General features: G+C 28.7%; 1 protein-coding gene across 1 annotated transcript; it reads left to right on the top strand.

Moving 5' to 3' along the window:
• The first annotated feature begins 10,070 nt into the window (after positions 1-10,070).
• On the top strand, positions 10,071-14,409 carry LOC103501442 (phosphoinositide phospholipase C 2-like). Its single transcript, XM_008465017.3, has 9 exons — positions 10,071-10,644; positions 10,909-11,105; positions 11,192-11,327; positions 11,432-11,689; positions 11,777-12,015; positions 12,781-12,898; positions 13,189-13,341; positions 13,438-13,524; positions 13,668-14,409. Exons 1-9 carry the CDS (start codon positions 10,327-10,329, stop codon positions 13,959-13,961), a joined length of 1,800 nt encoding a protein of 599 aa, XP_008463239.2. The 5' UTR covers positions 10,071-10,326; the 3' UTR covers positions 13,962-14,409.
• The last annotated feature ends 8,973 nt before the right edge of the window (positions 14,410-23,382 follow it).

Genomic DNA, 23,382 nt, shown 5'->3' on the forward strand with positions numbered 1-23,382 from the left:
TCCTGTATAGCGGTCCAACAATTGTTCCATAAATACATATAAACGACAATATTCATCAAATATAAAACCTTTCACCATATCATTTCCAAAACTTTGCAAATATTCCTATCATTTACAAAACCAATATACAATTCCATCAAAGTTTCAAAATGGCTACAACAACAGAGTTTCATAACAATTCACCTATCATCACCCCTCCATATGAATAATTCACCTATGAACAAATAACCTATCAACAAAGTTTCAATATGGCTACTACAACAAGAGGTTTCAAAAGTATATCCATCAACCCCCTCCATATGAACAAGTCAAAAAATGCCACAACAAAAAGTTTCCTGCTTCAAAATCACAAATAAGTCGCAACCATATATATGAACCCAAAATATCAGCCAACTCAACCCGCACCTCATCTAACTCGCCCTGTGAGTATGGCTTTCGTGTATCAATCTGTAAACATGAAAAATAAATGAATTAATATTCATGAAATTTATTATACCCACAAAAGACCAAAGTTGATGAGCTTCATATATCATCATCTTCACTTCTAGAGGTAAATAGGAAATTCTGTAGAGCATAGAGCTCCCACTATGAATAACAAAGGGGAGATACAAAATGACCACAAGAAATAACCCTTCTCCTTTTTTTTGTTTTTCCTTTTTTCTTTTTTTGTTTTTTTTTTTTTTTTTTTTTTTTTGGTAATCATCAAGAAGCTCTCCCTAATTGCATGAAGTGAAGTATGATACAAATATCGCAAACGCATACACTATTACTTCCTTAGAAACAATGTCGTATAATGAATTCCAAGCTACAATCCTAGATTTTGCAAGGGAAAGAAAACAACTCATCCTCACAATACGAAACCAAAAAGTGAGGAAAGTTCATTATGACCAAAGCTTTCTAAAATTTAATTGCAAGAAAAGAAAAGGTAAGTTTATACTCCACCAAAATTATAATTTATAAAAGAAAATAAAAATGTAGATCACAACCTCAGACTTTAAGCACTACACGAAATAACATATACGGTAGATAACGAAAAAGACACAACAATTAAGGTTTTTAATTTTTTTAACTACTCAGGAATGTATCTAATCCAAATACGCCTGACTTTTAAATAATTTGGATACAAAAACAAATTATTTATGAGGCATCAGTAGAAATTAAGAAAATCATCCCAAGTTTTCCAATTCTGCGTTCTCCAGTTCTATAATCATAGTTTCGTACTAACAATTGCATAGAGTCAGCAAGCTTACATGGATCCAACAGTAGGGAAAAGTGATAATCTGTTTTGAACTTCGAATATTTCCTCTTCCTTCAATATCTGACATTGAACATTACAAAAAGAAATGATTTCTCATTATCGATTAAAGGTAACAGTCGTAACTAATGAAGCTTAATTAAGTAATCCTCAAGTCAACTATTACCATATATAAACCAGTAGCATTGGAGTGTAGGTAAAAGTAATAGAAAATGTCCAAGCCATAAAACAATTAAAACTCAAACATAAGCACAGCCTACTTTAATGTTATGAGCTAGAAATCAAACGCAAGAATCTGTAACTCCTGATTCCACCTTCATGTCAGATTAATGATAGCCAAGCCTAGACAATGAGGTGGAGTTTAAGTTATTTAAGAGTTGATCATAGTTAGTTAAATAGTTAACAAAATGAGTTGCTTGTCTATGTGCAAAAAATTAAAGAGGTTTTTACATCATTTATTATTTTCACCTAAGTTGTTGTATTGATTAGTGACAAATCCAAGTCTAGAACCTATTTCAGGTTTCATAAACATAGAACAATTTCTAGAATATGATAAAGTTACACCTATTTTCCAGATAAAATATAGTGAGATGAAGAAAGATAAAATAGAGTGGATTAGGAAATCAGATCTTAAAAGTTAAAAATACAAGACATATGAAGATGCCTTACGCTTGTTGGGATATAAAACGAAATCTGGTGCCAAAACCTGCAACAAAGAGTTCACTCAAATCATATTGAGCCTACCATCTTCAATGGGTCACTTAGGATGGATGATGTATAAGGGAACAAACCAAGAATATTCCTTGCTACATGATCTCCGTCCCTACTGGATCAACAGAGTAGTGAAGAGGCACTGTCTTCTGGATGATTGGTTAGAATTTAGATTTCCACATCTACTTTTGAAAAGAAAACCGATTAGAACATATACTATAAATACAACAACTACATTTTCATATTCAAGCAACTTCTCAGACGATTCAAAGAAAAACATAGCTAATACACATAATTTGAGGTCAAAACATTAGTAAGTTTCGGTGCATACAACTATTTTTTATTTCAAAAAGAAAAAAATAAAATAAAAGAATTGGTAGAAAGTAGAATCAGGAGGCAGGAGAAGTTGTGAAACCCTGTTGGTGTATTAGAACTCAACAATGAAGGAAAATATTTTAAATATAACTCAACAATGAACTCAACAATTTTCATAAACAATATACCTCTCAAACGAAATAACGTTCAACATTTTCTCATTGATGAATGGAAAAAACCAAAGCTAATCCTCAAAACATCATCAACCGTTACAAATATGTCTTCAGCTTATTCATTTTGAAAACTGTCAAGAATTTTAAAAAATTACTCCCCTCCGCCTTTTCATAAAAATTCTTGACGTTTCAAAACTTCAAGAATTTAATCGATATTACTTGATGTTTTTAAAACGTCAAGGATAAGTACATATCATTTGACGTTTAAAAACGTCAAGAATGTCGAATTTATAAAAATTCTTGAAGTTTTTAAAAACGTCAAGAATTTAGTAGATAATACTTGACGGTTTTAAAACGTCAAGAAAAAATGCATATTACTTGACATTTCAAAACCATCAAGAAAGCTGAAAATTGACTACCCTCCGCCTTTCATAAAAATTTTGGACGGTTTTTCTTTTAAATCACCCCTTTCTTGACGTTTTTTTTTTAAACTGTCAAGAAAGACTCTTTTTCTAGTAGTAGAGATTGATGAGAAACGGGATAACATAATTAGTTTTAAGGTATACTGGGTGATAAGGTCTCCTTCGAGCGAGAGAATTTTAACATAACAACGAGGTTGAGATATAGGCCTAGACGTGAGGTTGAGTTTGAACAAGACAAGGTCCTTCAATTAAGAAGCTTTTATATTTGGGGGATGGGACAAACATGAATACCTGAGTTGGACAAAGATTATACCAACATAATACTTTATAACTTGGGTTGAGGAAGACATTTCTGTGTGATTCTAATTTAGTAGATGTGGCCTACAAAAGAAGAAGAATTTGGGCACTAGTGTAGTACTCGTTACAAAACCTTCGATGCTTATGTCAATAGGAGATTTTTTGGTTGTAGCAAGGAGTTTTATCGATAAGAATGGACTTTTGTTTTTTTTGTCACAATGATATATTTATAATAAAATTATGACCTAAGATGTTTATATCAGAGTTCTAAGTCAAATTGGGTAAATTATGATGTCAAATGGGTCGTACACATATCTAATATGTCCCATTCATCAAACGGGAATGTTCAACCTTAACCTCAACTTTGGGTTCAAATTAAGGAGGTTAGTTTTGGCATTTGACTCAAACTCTCCTCTTCTTAAGGTTCTCAAGTAGGTTGAAGCATGTCATATTCATTAAATGTTGAGGGTTGTTCTCAACCTCATTTTTTAATTTGTTGAGTCTAAGGTCAAGCAGGCCACTTTTCGCTTGACCCAAACTCTTCACTTCAATTTTTAATTGGGCCCAAAGATGTAGATTATGGCTAGAATTTTGACATTTTCTTGATTGGATAGTTTACGAACTCCATCAAATAGATTGTGTTATCTAATCTAAAATTTATGTTTTAGTTCTTCAATATTAATTAAATATATTTGTTTAAGTTCTCTAACTTTGTCTCTTGAGCTATTTGTGTGGTTGCTCCAGTAGTTATTTCAGATTGTTCTTGTCACAAAAGTTGTTATGGAAGTGGCAGATATGTATATTACTGCATAATATTTCCTTCTTAATATCTTATTCTGCAGATTCGATTAGCAGAGATGTTTTCCTTTTCAGTGCTATACCAATTTATTTCGAAGATTTTTTCTTCTTCTCCATGGTGTTATTTAAGCTTAAGAATCATCCCTTGTTGGGTTTCCACACATATTGTTTTATGAGTTTGATAACGAAGCTCTGATAGTCGACTTTTAACAATTTGCGTGTTATGTCTGAAGACGTGAGCCTTTCTTTGTGTATGGTGAAAAACTCCAGCACAATTTCAACTATGATTGCATTGAATCACAAACCAATATATACAACTTTAGAGGGAACCTAAAGTTGAATCATTCGAGAAGGATTTATAAGTCTTAGGAGAATTATAAGGCACATTCTCACGAGTACACTTAGAGGCTCAAACGAAGAGAATTCACAAGAAGAAAAAGGAAAGATAATCTCAATTGAGAGGGAGTACTTTTACATACTTAGAGGAGCCTAAGTTTACTTTACTAGCTAATATTTAGATTACTTAGGGAGAGCCTAAGTGCACAAGAGAGGAAAATTCTCACAGCTAGGAGAAGCATGAATGTTTAAATGAGTTAGGCTCTACGATTGTTATTGTAATCATCATTAACTACAGATAAATATAACGTTGTAATCACTTAACTTGATTATATTGGAGGATTATCTTTTATGGACACATTGTCCCCCAGACATAGATGTTGCATCATGAACTGGTTACCAGCTTTCATTTGTGATTTGTGGTTCTCTTGTAAATTTATGCTCGTCTCTGTAATTACTAGAATGCGTTATATGACATTTCTAATTTATGTGAAAGAACCGCATTCCAAAATTTCACACGTTGTAAATATTGATTTAATTAGTAATATTTTGATTTTTCAATAATTTTCTTTTACTGAAATTTTGAATGGTTATATTTAGAAGAATATGAAAGAGTGGAATGCATAGCAATTAGGATAGAAATGACAAGATAGGAAGCCACTAAAATACAAAAGTATAAGACAACTATTAGAAAAGTGAAATAAATGGAATATTGCACTTTAAAGAAAAAAATATGTTATATACAAATTTAACAAGAGTTCAAAGTTGTGATTAGAAGATGCCTTCAATATTGAAATTAGGTTAAAAATCAAACAGAATCTTGAAAATTCATTAGTGCAAAAAGATATCTTTGATTACTTAGATGCTTTCCTTGGGGGATATCTCAAAGAAATTCAATTACAAACACACACACACACATATATATATATATATATATATATATATATTAACAATACTTTAATGCTTCCTAGATTGCACCATTTCTTTTTATCTTTCTTCTATCACAAATAAAGAAATAAAAGATATTGGGAAAAAAAAAAAAAAAAGAATTTATCATCTAACAACTATAATTTAATTGTATGATGTGATCTATAATGTACTAAATATATATTTTTCTCTATTCTCTACATATTCATCTCATAGAAATCTTAATAGTCTCACATTAAATAAATGGCACTGAAAATAATATAGTTTTAAGAATATTAGTTCTCCTTGTTGGTAAGTTTGACTAATAGAACAGGATTTTTTTTTTCATCTCTTTTTACTTTCTTCAAACTTATATCATAAGTATTGTTTTAAGAATATAATTTTCGTTGCTAACAAGTTTGACTTATAAGTTTAGGATATTTTTTTTATTATTTTTTCCTCATATAAAAAAAATATTTTGATACATTTTGAGGCAGAAGCGTATTTGTGCATCACACTATAGTTATAAATACGAAAAAAAAATTGAAACAAAAATTTTTTATATGAAAAAATTATAAATAAGACAATTTAGTGGGATACGGGATATAATTTTTTTTTTTATAAAATTAAATTATAATTTTTTTTTTATAAAATTAAATTTTCTTTTATAGAAATTATTTTTCTATTTTAGCCCAACTTATTAGAATATAACAAGTTTTAAGACGATTATATTTTGTTGAATATACATAGGGGCTATAATAGCCCTTTCTCATACCCTCTTGTACAGAGATTTAAAACAAAACAAAAAAAACCTATATGTTCATTTTGGTAAGGTTGAAATAAAGAAAGGTGGAACATGTACGAGAGGAATTCTCCAGAGGTTATTCAAGGTTAGAATTATTTTCGTTCAAAGGCTCTTAACTGCAAAGTTCTAATGGGAGCTCATGGTGCAACGGTGGTACGTATTCTATTCTTACTTGCAAACATTATTTTTTTTAATTGGTTTTTGTGAATACGATTATATATAAATAGTTTTTTTTAATTTAATATAACGAGATAAAAAGATGTGGGCAATAATATACATTCACATTAACTGAGTTTATACGAGGTGACATTTCTTTTCTTATTTGAAGTATAACATAATGTAACCAATATTAATTCCGAAATACCTCCACAGAAATTTAAAGAAAAAAAACCTATAAACTATGAATCCATTTGATAAAAGTCTGTTTGTTCTTCCGCATCTCAATTTTGTAATCATGGTTCTAACGTTGGTTAAAGCTTGAATTCTCAATCCAAAGTCTAGAAACAAATTGATAAGATTTGAGTAGAAAAGTGTGTTGTTTTTTTTTTATTATTATTATTATTATTATTATTATAATTAAGTTTTTTAAAACGTTTTTTTCTTTTTTAATTTTCAGAATTTAATTTTGTTTTCTAAAATATTCTTAGAATGGGAAGAACATAAACAATAAAATATTGATATTCATTCTGGGTTGGGTTCTTACCACCAGTGATTGTTTTCTTTAAAAAAAATTGGGGATGCAGAATTTCATCCTTTAATTGAAAACAATGCAAAGTTATGAGAAATTTTGTTCAATAGAAAGCATGTTTTGGATAAAATGAAATGTGAAGGATGGATCCTTCTAAAAAGCAGTTTGATCCTAATATTCAAGCTAAGGTTTACAGAAGCGTTCATTAAATATATTAGAAAGATTTAAAGTTATTTGATAGTAACTTTGATATATATAAATAAGAAGGTTGTTATTAACATACCACCTTCCTAGAATAGAATCAAATCATAAATAACCTCATATCAATCTTAATTTAAATTTACTAAAATTCTAAAATGAAAGAGAGATTAAAAAAAAAAAAAAAGGAAGATGGGAAGGGATAATGGTGGAGGGAGAAAGAGAGAGGAAGGGATGAAGGATGAGAGAGAATTCATTTTTATTTTTTAATTTTAAAAATACGTAACCATAATTATTAATTATAAAATAAGTAGCTAATCCTAATCCACTAGTAATAAAAAAAGGAATCGTAGTCTCAATAATTAACTAGAAGGTCGTGATCAATTCACAAAGTTTTGTCAAATAAATATGTCTTAAATATCTTCAACAATTTAACGAAGATGTTCTTTGTTTACCTTCATATTTTTCCTCTAATCTTCTTCCTCTTTTTCAAACAATCTATCATAAATCTAACCTCCGGTTTGATATTGTTTTTCTTTTCTATTGTACTTTAGTGTTCGTATATTGTATTTTCTACCATTGTCACTAATTTAACATTTTATAATTTTTCTTAGATTTAATGAATTGCATTTAGTATATTTATATTAAATTTCTATATCCTACATTTTTTTAATTATAAGAATGTATTTTGACCGTATCAATATCTTAGCTTTTTAGAGATTGACATTATCATATATTATATTTCTTATTTGTCTATGCTTCATAGCCCATTGTTATATTAAAAAATTACCTTTAGAAAACTTTCACTAGAATTCACCCACTAATTTCAATAAATGTTAATGCTAAGTAAGCCACTAAATTAATTAAAATGAATATGATAGATCCAAAAAACTGAACCAATTATCAATTTAATTAACAACTCCAGGAAAACTTACCAACTAATTAAAAAAGGAAAAGAACACTAACAAAATTATACTAAATCTTTTGATTATCAATATTGAAAATTATAACATTTGGTTCCATTCTATTTGCTATTTGTTTTAAGCAAATTGCAACATATAGTGCCTAATCTAATTTATTTACTTTCCAAGTTTTAATTCATTTTTAGCTAAATTACATTTATGTTTTCTGTACTTTATATGGTACTACTCAACTCCTAAAACTATCTAAGTAAGTTAATATAATTTTGTATAATAAGTATGTTTCTAAAAATTGTGTTTTATACACTTTTCGAAACTCAATTTATATTTATATTGTATTTAATACCACATTGTCCTATTCAATTTTTCATTTTCTTTTTAATAAAATAAGAAATTTTGAAATAATGTTGATTTAGTTTCTACTATTATGAAATATATACTTTACTTCTTGCCACTTTGCTAAATTCTTCTAATCTAAATCAATCTATAAACTAAAAAATTTCATCATTTTCTTCGAACAAAATTTCTTAAAATCAACTAGAAATCTCATATTTCCCTAACAAAACCAACTTAGATTTATTTTGTATGGTTGATAATTCTCAATTATCACTATGTGATCTTCATAAGCTAAACTTGCAAACACCAAAATAATAAGAGAAGCATCAATTTTACAAAGTAAAAAAAACCTTCTCAACATCCACATTCATTTTTGCATTTCCTTTAAAGTATATATATTCACTTCTTCATACCCAGTTAAATTAAAACAAGTATTGAGAATCAAAAAAATCATGTGTTAGTTTGATATTTTAAAAGTAAAAAATTGTTTTCCAAATTCCATTTTGTAATCCACAATCAAACTCAAAAGCCCTTTGTTTAAATCCGAATAGGGTACATTCGAATTCTTCCTACTTTACTTCGATATCTGTAAATTTTAAACTATTCTTACCTCCAAATTATAGAAATGCTTCGGAAATTAGAAAAATCAAATATATATAAAAGGAAAAAAAAAATCACCTAAACAATGTCATATCACTTTTTAGTTGGTCAACTAAAAATCTAACATACAGATTGTTTAAAACTATTTTTCAACTTGAAGGATTAAAATATTTTTTCAAACTTCAAACACCAAATTAACTTCAACCAAAACCTCAAAAACAAAAATATATTTTGCCCAATCTTTGAAATAATTTTATAAGTTCGTGCAAAACACAAACTCGTAAAGTCCATAAACAAAAGAAAAAAAAAATAGTTTGATAGACTTTAATTTTCACGTTATAAAATTTAAATTATATTCATATAACCATATTTAATCAGATTAAAATATTATTCATGGAATGTTAAAGTGGCATTGCTCACATTAGATTATTGAACATCTTCTTCACACATCATATATTTAATATATATTTTAATATTTACCACAATTTTTTTTATATCCCAAGTTTGACTCTTTAAACCCTCTTTTTCAATACATTAATTCGAGTTTGTTTTTTAGTGTTTTTGGTAAAAATTTTACACGTTTTCTTTATTTATTTATATATATTCATGTAATCTCTTTTAAAACCACGGGTAGATGTTAATAGTCTTCTATCGATGTCTATTAGTAATACCGATTGATACTAATAGGAATCTATGTATTTATTATTGATAGAAGAGAATTACACTATAGTTTTTACAAGAATTACACTGTTTAACATTGTATACAATCTTCCACGAACTACCAAAATACAAGAATTACACACTATGATTTCGCCAAACAGTACTCGCTCTTTAATTGTATGACGCTTCCATTTATCAAAATGTCAACCAAAGTTCATACAATTATTCAAAATACACTTCCAATGCTATTCTTCTTAAAAATTATATAATGTCAACATTAAAAAAGTTAAAAGAGACGTATAATATAGAATTAAAACATAAAATAAACTAACTTTGTAAGTTAACAAAGGTAAACATAAAGCCCTTAGACGACACATGCTAAAATAAGTATAGCTAAAGTGATTTGCGAATATACTAGTAACTATGAAATTTAGAGTCATTTCTTTAATACTAAAAACACTATTTGGTAAGTTTGATTCTTCCGTATTCAAATTTTCATACAAACATAAAAAAGTGTGGTAATTAAAGAAAAAAAATTAAAGGACTAAAAGAGTTTATAGATTAAATTTACGTTGATTATCTACTTAAAATTTAATATCATTCCAATTTATTGGGTAAAATTAGTCGAGCTGGACACAAGTGAAATTTAAAAGTGAATGAAGTGTAGTTTAATTAAATAAATAGTTGAACCAACCACATTATAATTGTTGCAAGAGAGTGGGCCATATTTCTTCTCTTCTTCTTCACCATTATTCTCTTCTCTTCTCTTCTCTTCTCTTCTCTTCTCTTCAAAACGCATCTCTTTCCGTTTCATTTCTCTCAAACTCTCTTCAGATTTTTCCCCTTTCGGTTTCTTCTTCTCCTTCTTCTTCACTCCTCATTTCCCCCTCCAATTCTTTTCCCCCCATGTCTAAGCAGACCTACAGAGTGTGTTTCTGCTTCCGCCGGCGTTTCAAGATGACCGCCGGCGAAGCCCCCGACGAGATCAAGAAGCTTTTTGACGAGTATTCCGAGAATGGTATCATGAACCCAGATCATCTCCAGAGATTCTTGATCGATGTTCAGAAAGAGGTTAATACCACCAGAGACGATGCTCAGAACATGATTGAACGTTGTACTAACGAACTCAAGCATTTGAATATCTTTCATCGCAAGGTTCTTAATCTTGAAGCCTTCTTTAAGTATCTCTTCAGCGATCTCAACCCTCCTCTTGAGTCTCTTGGGGTAATTCCTCACTCCTCTTGATTTTTCCAACTTCCTTTACTTATTGTCTATTCAATTGTGTGTACAATAGAAATCAATTAATTGCTTAGTCCTTTTTGTGTTCTTGCTTTTATTCAAAGGGATCCTGGATCTCTCTCTCTCTCTCTCTCTCTCTCTCTCTTTGTGTGTTGTCGGTGTGTGTTTTAGTACATCAAATGTAATGTTTGTTTTTTTAGCTTTTTCAATCACTGAACATGGAATGGAATACATTCTCTCTTTTTTCAGGTGCACCATGATATGAGTGCTCCCTTGTCGCATTATTACATATATACAGGACATAATTCGTATTTGACTGGGAATCAGCTCAGTAGTGACTGTAGTGATGTGCCTATCATACAAGCTCTACAGAGAGGAGTTAGAGTAATTGAATTGGACATATGGCCAAATTCTTCAAAGGATAATATAGATGTTCTTCACGGCAGGTGTTCTTTCTTTTCTTTTTCAGTAATGGTTACCTTTTGTTTTATGCTTTTCTTTGATAGTTCCTGATTGGGAGATTGCTTTTCAGGACACTTACTACCCCTGTGGAGCTTATTAAATGTTTGAAGTCTATTAAAGAGTATGCTTTTGTTGCATCTGACTATCCGGTTGTAATAACATTGGAAGATCATCTTCCTCCTAATCTCCAAGCTAAAGTGGCAGAGGTGAAGTAGTTTAGTTTTTTTGCGCTTTCCTCCTCTTTTTGTTGGTGTGTGTGTGTGTGTGTGTGTGTGTATTAAGACCTTTTAATTTTTCTGAATTGTTGCAGATGGTTACGAGTACATTCGGAGACATTTTGTTCTCTCCTGGCCCTGAATGCTTGAAAGAATTTCCTTCTCCTGAATCACTAAAGAAAAGGATTATTATATCAACCAAACCCCCTAAGGAGTACCTTAAGACCAAAGATGTTCCTAAGGATGGTGAGAGTGAGTCACAGAAGGAAAAGAATTCTGGGAATAATAAAGAAACATCAGCATGGGGAAGGGAAGTGTCAAGCTTGAAAGGTGGTACTGTGACTGACTACAAGGTGTGTGATGGATGGTGCCTATGAGTTTTGTGATCCTTATGTTTTTTAAAACAGCTTTTGATCTTATGCTTGGTTTCTACATCACAGCAAGATTTGGATGATGACAGTAACGATGAAGAAGATACTGAGGATGGAGATCCCAAGTCTACAGAATCTTCCCACTATATTGCTCCTGAATATAAAAGTTTGATTGCTATTCATGCGGGAAAGCCTAAAGGTGGAATTGATGCATGCCTCAGAGTGGATCCCGACAAAGCTAGACGCCTGAGCTTGAGTGAGCAACAATTAGAAAAGGCAGTGCTTACTCATGGAAAACAAATTGTAAGGTATGAACAAATCGGTTTTTCGGTTAAAAGACATAAATAGTATGTAGTGTCTAGTTAATGATCTTTGACATGTAGGCATATAAATGTGCTCAGTGAACATATATTTTAATGGCCTTACATTTTAGGATGTCCAAATTCTTGTGAAATTCTGTTAGAAAAGGAACCTCCTATTATTAATTTATTTAATAGAAATGGTAAAAAGGGTAATTAAGGAAACATGGGTAGATGGTTGTTTAAGAATTAAGGATTTCTTTGTAATTGGAAATTGTGTGGAGATTTTGAGAGAGGAACAGACCTCTCGAATTGGCTGAGTGTGTATGGTGGCATCTTTACTCTACCATTCATAAATGAAGTTCCCTAGACAGAATCAAGTTCTTGTGTTTATTAGAAATGGCAGAGTCAGTCTGTATAAAGCCATATTCTCTTTCCCTGATTGAGGAGCGGAAACTCTTGGTGTCTAAATGCCCTAAAGTTCAGTGGCTGTGTAATTATATGGATGGATATGTAGGGTTAGGATGGTTCAGCTTTTGTTGAACTGTGCACTGCTTTAGGGGTTCGTATTTAATGTGATCTACGATGTTTAAAAAGAAACATTTCCTCAATTTTCCTTTTCCTTTTCCTTTTCCTTTTCCTTATGAGAATAACATCGTTCATTGTTCTGGAGTTTATATCTTCAGGTAGTTATATGTTGCCTCTCTGGAGTTTGCTCATTCTCGGGCCAAATTTTGTTACTTTTCTTGAGTTTTGTCTTCTTACTTTCTGTAGGTTTACTCAGAAGAACATTTTGAGAGTCTATCCAAAGGGGATCAGATTTGACTCGTCTAATTATAACCCAATGATTGGGTGGACTCATGGCGCTCAAATGGTTGCACTGAACATGCAGGTCATTTTTTCTTCCTCCTCTTATTGAATCAGAGAATTTGTTATAGATTGTTTATTTACAAAATACCTTTGATTCATTGTTCCCCATTAAGCTCTAGCAGTTTGAGATGAAAGATTAGATAGGATCTTAACCTCTTGCTAGCAACCTAATTAGATAACATCGTATGAAACTAAGGTTCCCCTTCCTAAACATTTTTCTCTAGTCAATTTATATTCACAGATCTAATTCTCTTAATCTCAGCATTTTGTTGATTAGTCACTGAAAATTGGATTATCTGTAACTTATAATAGGGCTATGGGAGGTCACTATGGATAATGCATGGTATGTTCAGGGCTAATGGTGGTTGTGGTTACGTTAAAAAACCAGATTTTATACTGAAGCCTGGTTCAGATGATGAGATCTTTGATCCCAAAGTTAGGTTGCCTGTGAAGACAACTTTGAAAGTAAGTGCTCCACAACTTTTTTATCCTTCTCATTTGTCTGTCCTTCAGTTTCCTTTGACCATACTGACGATGTTGGTTCCGTTTGCTGTTGAGAAGGTGACTGTGTATATGGGAGAAGGGTGGTATTATGATTTTCATCACACACATTTTGATGCTTACTCCCCACCAGACTTTTATACAAGGGTATGTTAACGATAGACCTTTTGGATTGATTTTCTAAACGCTTAAAAACACTTTCTTATTCCTTTTATTTCTAATTTTTTTTATTCCTTTTATTTCTAATTGTTTTTAGATTAAAAAGTTATAGCTTAAACCTGTTCATGTAGGTGGGAATTGCTGGAGTCCCAGCTGATACAATAATGAAGAAAACAAAAACATTAGAGGATAACTGGGTCCCTGCTTGGAATGAGGAGTTTGAGTTTCCGTTAACTGTTCCAGAACTCGCTCTTCTTCGAATCGAAGTTCACGAGTACGACATGTCTGAAAAGGATGATTTTGGGGGCCAGACATGCCTGCCTGTTTCAGAACTAAGAAGAGGGATTCGAGCCGTTCCGCTCCATAGCGTCAAGGGAGAGAAGTACAAATCTGTCAAGCTTCTGATGGGGTTTGAATTTGTTTAACGATTCAAGGCAAGGCAAAACAAGTTCCACTGCATTAATAATCATGTACAGCTTCAAAATTTAGTAAGCAGCTTTTGTGTTCCTCCTCTTCCTCTCCCCCTTCTTGATTCTGTTTTTATTATCATCATCATTATTATTTGTGTCATTTAGTTTTTCTTATTTTGTGAGGATGTTTTTGTTTAGCCGAGTATCAATCATGTGTAGAGAAGCTAATCCATATTATCCATGTCCATTTCCTTCAATGTTCAAATGTATTGTTAAATAATGATCTTTCTCTCCCCTTTTTTTGTGGGACTGTTTCAGTAGATGTCTGTCCAAAACAGTTGTTAGTGACACTGCACAAATTTGTATGGTGAGATTCGAGTTCATAGAAAAAGGTTTCTTGGATTTTATTGTAGACATTTGTTATTATTGTTCAACTTTATTAAAAAAAATATCCTCTTTTTTCTTTTCTTGGTCTCTTTTTGGATAAGGTAGCTCAATTTTCCACCACTCAGCATTGTCATCTCCCAACATTTAGAAAAAAAAAAAAGAGAGATAGATGGCTCTGATAAGCTCCAAAGGTTTATGGGAGTTTCATTGTTTTGCTACTAAGGTATAATAATCTAAACAAACAAAGAGTTGATTTTTCCTCTTTTTTTTTAAAGGAAGGCTTAAATGATTGATGAAGTTGGAAATTATAAACTATTATATTAGTACTTAGTAGTGTAGAAATATATTAATATATAGTTTGACTTGCCTTTTTAATTCTCTTAAATTATAAATTATTTATTTCTTCATGTTTCCACTCTTCTTTGTGTTGAATAAATGTGAAGTTATGTTATGCATTTATAAGGGAAAAAGACAATTCAACAATATAGGTATAAATTATTCCTATTACCAGTTATTTTATTATTATAACTAAAAATTGGTAGAATTTTTCCTATTACACGTTTTTCTTTTTCTTTACATGTTTAAATTCTTTTATTTCAATTTTCATGGAAAAAGTTTTAGGAATGTAACAACAATTTAGACTACTTTCACACTATATTCAACTACCACCCTAAAAACAACTTTTTTTTTTAGTTCATTATATCATTTTATGATCTACCTTTATCTAATATTAACCCTATCATTCTCAATTTTTAATTACTTCAATTTACAACAATGTAAAAATCTAATAACATAAAAAAACGTCGAAGGTGAGAAGTTTTGCATACTTATTTATTAAAAATAACTATTTTATGTTAATTATATTTAATCATAGAATTTTAAAAGTCACATAAATCTCAAACTTGATCGTTTTTTCATCTATACTATACATAAATACTTAAAAGTGGAGAAATGTTTTCCTCTCGTTTGTACCCTTGCTAAAAGCTTTGTTTTCCAAATATCTTTTTGGTTTAATGGTAAATTCATTTTTTATTTTATCTTTTTTTTTTAAAACAAATTCATATGGACTCTCTTCTATTACTTTATTTGTAATAATATATACGGTTTTCTTTTAGAATGTGAAAAGTTGAATTAAGAAATAAAATATGAAGAATGTAAAAAGTTTGAAGGTTTTTCATTTACATTTTCAAAATGAATTAAAATTAAATATCTTATATTAATTCTAATTAACAATATAAATTTAAAGAGTTGAAATCTCAAAAGTTTTTGTAATACTTTTTTAACTTTCACAAGGCTCATTTGATTTTTTTTCTAATAACATTATTGGGTATCTTCTTCAAATCTTCTATATTTGAAAGTCTATTGGTTTGAAAAATGTCAATTCTATTGTTTGATTAGAGATTTGAAGCCTTTTAACAAATCATGGAGAATTAAAGTGATAGTTCTTCGAAAAACAAACGTCCAATCTTGCGGTCAAGAAAAAAATTTATCCATTTTGAAACTCATTTTAGTTGATGAAGAGGTCTATTTTAAAGCTGTTTTTTTTTTTTCAATTATAATTTTTTTAATTCAATCATTGTTTTCACAATTAATTAAAAATTAGTATTATAATTTTTTCCTAAAACTTTTCTCTCTTTCATCATCAGGAAGGTAAACGTTAAAAATGATATTTTGTTAATTGCAAAATGTAGAAGGGTTTATGATAAAGAAGCGATCGGTTATGACAAATTATGAACAGTTCAATGAAAGAAAGTTTGATTGTTAATATTATATTGTGTGTGTTTACTTTCATATTCATAATAATTATATATGTTCTAATAATATGGGATAATACAATATAATATTCTACTATATTTGAATATACAAATTCATACTATGTTATTTATACAAATTTAACTTTTTTATATACTAAAATAAAACATATTAACTAGTAGTTTAAAAATGTAAATAAAAAAAAAATTGGACAACTATGTTTCTCACCCTAATCTCAATGGTTACAAAAATGTCTATCAACAAAATTTGAATAACAATTTTAAAAAAACAACATAAAAATTAGGTGCATTTTCAAATATAGCAAAAAATTGAAACTATTTACAATCAAATTTTTCGTAACACATTTTGAGTCTTTTTTTTCTTTTTTTGTTTTTTTTTTCTTGCTATACTGAGTAAATAGTTTCAATTTTTTTCTATCAATAAGATAACCATTAATAAACATTCTATTTAGTGGTGATTATATTTCGTGTTTCTAAATTTACAATTGATGTTATTTCTATTTTAATAATTAGTTGAGTTGAAAAGAATGTGAAGAGTTGGGTATTTAATAGACTTAAATTACATATTTTTTACTTGAAGAATTATTATAGATAGTAAAAAGAATGAAGTGATTTACGAAATATAGTAAAAAGGTTTAAATGGATCAACGAGAGTTTAATGAATTTTGTTATATTTTGTAATTAGTTTTAATATTTTACTATTTTCGAAAATACCTCTATTTATTTTTTTTTATAGATAATGTTAAAAATTGAGCTTAAATTACATATTTAATTCTTAAAACTACTTCCAAAAGTTATTGAGATTCATTTAAGAAAAATCTATAATAAATTTGAAAAGTTTTGAATCCCAAAATTTTTTGTTACATATTTTCTCCTAGGATTGTTTTCGACAATGATTTAGCTTTCTCCTTTTGATTTTTTTTTTTTCTGTTTCCGGTTTATACGTCTGTTAGTTTTAATCATGTACAATAAAATTTTAGAGACGTAGAAGATTCACTTTAGACTTAGAAGATTGCATTGCATATTGATGTAGCTTATTAAGTTATAGAATTTAAAAGAGTAACGTTGCTTTGAAATTTGATATAGTTGTATTTTGAAAAATGATTTGATTTAAAACACCAATCACAAGTGAAACACACATTTTTGATAATTGTACCAAGTAGATGTATAATATCTTGTGATGTTTTGAATGTATTAGATAAATCTCATTGACAAACAAGGATGCTATTTGCTACCATAAATATATTAGATTATGACATTCAAAATAGGAAAAATTGCATAAATTATCCATGAACTACGATGTTACTTAGTTACAATTACACCCTTAAACATTAGATTTGATGTCCGATATACTTTGTTAATGGTTGCAATTAGCCCTTTTTAAATTAACCTTAGCTTTATTTCTTTGATTAATTATAATAGGACATTTTAAAATTAACAAATGAAAATAAAGATTCTTTCTTGTCTTTGTTTTCCTTTCTCTCACTTCTTTCTTCTCTCCCTTCACTATCTCTCCACACTTTCATCTTCATCTTTCTCTACTCCATCTCTAGGAAACTTGTGGTCGATTTTTGCCATTTTCAAACATAGTAAACTATGAGGAAGATGGAAGAAAAGAAGGGTTGAAACAAACAAAAAAGGAAGAGAATGAACAAAGAGTAGAAAACAAAAAGGAAGAAAAAAACAAGAGAAAAAGAAGAAAGAAGGAAGAGAGAAGAACAAGAGTCACGAGTAATTAAATATACTATATTGTAGTGAAAATCATAGCATTATATTTTATGGCAATACTATAAAATTTGTTTTCTTTTTCCTTCAAACTTAATTGTATCTCTCACTTCTCTCTTCTAACTTGAATTGGAATTTCTAAAATGTATGAATTGTTTAATTTATTTGTCTTCAAAAGAGGGAGTGAGGAAGATGAATATGGAGAGAGAAGGTGGAGGGAGAACACAGAGAAGAGAGAAAGTGATTTGAGATGAGAAATAATTTTAAAAGAGGTTTTTAAAAAATATAACAAAGCGGCAAAGTATTTACGTTGTATAGAATAATTTCGAAAATGAAAAAAGCTCATAGATTTACTGTATAAAATACTAAAAGTATCCCGTCAACTACGCCATCAAACCTTAGTACACGATTTTTTTTAATTCTTTTGCTACACGATCGTCTAGATTTTTTTAAACGGTAATTTATTTTTTCTACACGATCATTTACTTATTTTACATGATCTTTGCATTTGGCTACTCCAATCTAAATAATATTTTTTCAAAATTCTTTATACACGATCTTTTATTTTTTTTCTAAATGATCGTTTATTTTTTTTTTTGTTACTCCAATCTAAATGATTTTTTTCAATATTTTTTATATACAATCTTTTTTTTACACGATCCTTTACTTTTTTATTTTTTACACAATCGTTTACATTTTGCTACTCCAATTTAAATGATTTTTTTTTATATGGTCGTTTGATTTGGTTACTCAAATTTAAACGACGTAAAAAAAAGAAAGAAGAAAGACATGGAAAAAACCACAACGAAAAAAAGAGGAAAAAAAGAAATACGATGGAAAAATTAAACGACGAAAAAAAGAATGAGAAAAGAAAAAAGACGATGGAAAGAAATCACAACAAAAAAAAAAAGGAAAAAAGTGATGGAAAAAAATCGCAACAAAAAAAAAAGACCATAAAAGAAATGGGGAGTAAAACAATGAAAGAAATCGCGAGGAAGAGAAAAAGAGATAGAATGAAAAACTTGAAATATTTAAAAAATGACTAACTTTATGGATTTTGTTAGACGTGTTGTAAATATTGGTTTTGTTACATTTATGAAAGTTTCCCATTTTAAAGTGTCTAATTATAATTAAAGAAATAAATGTTAATTTGAAAAGGGTTAACGGTAGCAATTAACAAAGTATAAGGGCCGGGCATGTAATTGGTCGTATCGAATTTTAAAGATGTATTCATTTTTCATTCAAAATGATTAGTACATTTTTTATAGGTACTAAAAAAAATCCCTTTAAATGTATTAAAATAAACTCATCCAATAATTAAAATATATCAAAAGTTGATTATTAATATTTCACTTTCATAGTAATTATAATACTTTTTTAAAATATTAAAATTTTATCAAAAAGAATTAATGAAATTATCTTTTTACTTAAGGAGTTATTTAATTTCAAGGAGATATTCATCTTTCTTTATTTTAGGAATCTTTTATAAATATTTTTTTGAGATTATTCTTGAAGATATATATATACACTACGAAACTTGTAAGACTTAGTACGACTTACGGATGTAGAAAGACGTTTCGTGCTGCTAATCGAAAATACTGTTGCAGAGCTGTGAGCTAGAGAAGATAGTACAATTAACTATCTATGGTCTCAACACGTTGATCTATGATGAGTAACATGAAAGAAGTGATGATCAAGATATTACCTTGAACTTAGGGGGAGTCTGAAGTCATCTTCCAGAATATTCACTCATATGTTCAAGAGAGCCTGAATTCTTAAGTCATATACATGAGAAGATTGTCTCTTATTGTATTGATCTATATTAACTATTGTGAATCTTAATAATATTACTCATCTAAGCTATGTGCAGCTCCTAGATGTAAGTGATATATTTGCCAAATTAGGTTACCAAAATTTCTGTGTTATTTAATTTTGTCGTGCTTCTAGCTATTAGAACAGTTAATTACTTTAGAATTAACTAAATGTTTTATTGATTATCTCACAACTTTTTTATATTATAATGTTATATTCAAATTTTGAAAATTTTAAAATAATTACTAAATTAGTTAAATAAAAATTATACTAATCAAATATAAAATTTTACGAAACTTAATAATATTGTTAAATGAAAATAACTAATATTTTTATAATTATATAAATAATATATGGTCCAAATTATTAAAAAACACGCATTTTACGATAACAAAAAAGGTACACGTGTTAAAACTACTTCGTAAGTAAAGGTTCGGTATGCAAATTTAAAGGATCCAATTCGAACAAGTTTCAAATTCAAACATCAAATTTGATTAAAAGTGTATCACACGAGAATCCATTATTTATATGATTCTTTGATAAAAAGGAAATAAAAAAATGGTATGTTGCTACCATTTTGAAACGATTAAAGATCACCGAAATAATGTCTAAACTCAATCACATGTGGTAAAATTAGAAACACTAATACTTATATAAGTGACTTTTCGATGGTTATTTTTTATATTTTATGAATATTTTGACGATATAATAAAAATTAAATATCAATTCATCATTTATGTCAATATCAAACCTTTGAAAACATGAAAATATCTATAGAAATTCGACATGTCTACAAAAACTTAATATTATAGTTATAAAAAAACATTATATTAAGTAACATTAACTATTTGATATATAATGTTTGTGTATATATACAGAGAGATAAAAGTTGATAGATAAAAAGATTCATCGGAAATTCTTTAAATTTGAGCTCAATAAACTTGAAACTTTTTTTAAGATAATAAGTTATTATTTTCTTAAAACAAAGTGTTAGACGTATTTAAATAATATGTATAAGTAAAGTGTGGGCTATGTACGTGGATTAATAATCTATCACATTAGGTTATTTTATTAAATTGAGTCATATTTATTTAATTAAGGTTTAAGATTTTAATTGAGTATGAACTAAATAGGTAGAAGCCTATTCTTAATTAGATTGATTAGTATTGAATATGAATCCTAATTGAACTAGTATATAAAGAGACTCGGGGCTATGGTCCTCACTATACCAAAAAATAATAAATATTTGGTCTTTCTTGTATCCAATCAAGAGAAAGATCCACTAACTAAGTGCATTTGAAGTTTTGGTTGAGGAAGAAAATAGCCCATCATCAATTCTCCGAGATGGAGTCTGGTATATAACTTATTCTTGATAATTTGGCATGAATGATTTTAAGTTAATTTACTATATAAATTTAAAGTAGGGTTTTTTGAAAAATATAACAAATTGGAAAATCATTTATACTATATAAAATAATTTTGAAAACCGAAAAAGCTCACAGACTCATTATGGGAAATACCGAAAACGCCTTAATCAACATACGATTAATCGACCACACGCGCGCGTGTAATTCTTTTTCTAAACCATCATGGTACGCAATCGTGTAGGAAATGAAACACGATCTTGTAGTTCTTTTTAACAATGGGGAAATTGCTTCAAAATCTAATGATCGTTTAGATCAGATTAAAGTGATATTTAAACGATCTTGATATTTTGGCGGAGGAGTTGTAAGAAAGAAAGAGAAGATGAAGAAAGAAATAAAGAAAGAGAAGATGAATAAAAATAGAAAAAAGAAAATCTTAAAAGAAATCTGTATTTTATTTACCCAAAAGAAGATGAACGGAGGAACAGAATAAATTTGAAATAAGTATAAAAATAGAGGAAGAAAGAGCCAAAAAAAAATATGAAAGAGAAGATGAATAAATTACAAAGAAGAAGAAGAAAGAGAAGTGATGAATCGTTCGCCTCATGCGCTTTTTCATTTTGTTATAAGGACAGTAAATATTTTGGTGTTTTGTTATATTTATGAAAATTAACTTATGCTAAGAGAAGGTGGGATATATAAAATTTTTAATTTTTAATTAAAAGATTTGTAGGTAAAACTGTTGGTTTTATTTTATTTTGGATAATTTATACTTTGCATGTATTTATTTGTAATAAGCTGTTTTTAGTTTTTCAATTGTCTTTATACATAAAAACCTTTCAATTTTTGTTTTGGTGTTTTAATTTATTCTCACAAATGGTCTTTCCTATTAATTAACTATGGAATTCACATCAAATTAGTCAACATGTTTATGAGCCTCCCTTTTACTTTTCAATTAATATCACTCAATTGTTTGCTCTAAAAACCTTACCCACATTACAATTACTCTATTTATTTTCTGCATTGTATGATAATGGTTTTATTTTTATATATTATATTTTAGAAATTATACTCATTTCCTTGTAATTTGTTCATAAGTTTTTTTTCTTTCCTAAAAATCTATTTGATTTCTGAAAATATTGAAAACAAAATCTAAGTTTAAAAAACTTTCTTTTATAATTTTTGAAGTTTATCTTTATTTTCGAAAACATATTCTAAAAAGTGGATAATAAAACAAGAAAACTATAAAAATATAAATCATTAGGTTAATTTAAAAAAAAAAAAGAAAAACAGAAAATAACAACATGAAATTAAGTAGAAAAAGAAAATTATTATTGAAGTCTTTAATAAGCATTTGAGAGGTGAGAACATAAATCTCACATCAAAACATCATCAAACATTTGAATATTGTATCAAATACATCTAAAAGTTAGATTCATATATATGAATTTATATCTCTTTGACATAAAATCCAGATCTACTATTAGTCCTAACCATATTAATAAATTACTTTAGCCTTATGAACTTGCTCAAAAGCATATGTTGTATCTTTCTTTCTTTCTTTCTTTTTTTTTTTTTTTTTAAAAAAAGAAAATTAAAGAAGAACCTAATATATTTTATTAGAGAAAAGAGAAGAAAAGGAAAGGAAATTATGTGATATTTTAGAAGGTTGAATTTAATAGAAACATTATTAGATGCCAAAAAATTCAAAACATTGGACCCTCTAATGCATCCCTTCCATTGAGACCTCTTTGAATTTGGTTTTTAAAATAAAGAGACCAAAGGTTGTTCACCTGCCCTCAACATTTCACCCTTTTCTTTTCCTTTCATTATCACTTTCTTCTTCTTCTTCTTCTTCTTCTTCTTCTTTAATATCTAATTTCTCTTTTAAAGTTTCTAATGTTTAAAATGTTATACTTTTTTGTTTTTAAATTTTTAAACTTATATCAAACTCAAAATTTAAAGGCTCAAAAACTAACATTTCAAGGATTTCTTTTTCTTTTTCTTTTTCTTTTTCTTTCTTCCTTTTATTTCTTATTCCTCTGCTCCTCATTTACTTACCAAGCACACAATGCATCCGATTCAATATTCACCGTCCGATTTAATGACTTTTATGAGACTACAACGACTCAGCCACTAACATTGAAGATCATGCCATACACCTGTCCTTACACTTCCAATCTTATCTTATCTATTTGTGTTCTCTAAGTCAAATTCTTCAATTTTGCAGTTTGGACCACTTCTCCCTCTCTCTTCATTTCCTACAAAAATTTCATCATTCCTTTTTTAGGGTCAAATTTTTTGGGAGAATATATAGAAAGAAGGGCTCAAAGCCAATAAGGACCCTCCGAAAGCACATGGGAAACATCTACAATA

This window comes from Cucumis melo, chromosome 10, assembly GCF_025177605.1.
Source record: "Cucumis melo cultivar AY chromosome 10, USDA_Cmelo_AY_1.0, whole genome shotgun sequence".
NCBI lineage: Eukaryota > Viridiplantae > Streptophyta > Magnoliopsida > Cucurbitales > Cucurbitaceae > Cucumis > Cucumis melo.

Excerpts from the sequence above, each read along its gene's own strand:
- LOC103501442 (XM_008465017.3), top strand. The coding sequence starts at position 10,327 with ATGTCTAAGCAGACCTACAGAGTGTGTTTCTGCTTCCGCCGGCGTTTC. Across the intron at positions 11,106-11,191 it reads ATAGATGTTCTTCACGGCAG|GACACTTACTACCCCTGTGG; the intron begins GTGTTCTTTCTT and ends ATTGCTTTTCAG. Across the intron at positions 13,525-13,667 it reads CACCAGACTTTTATACAAGG|GTGGGAATTGCTGGAGTCCC; the intron begins GTATGTTAACGA and ends CTGTTCATGTAG.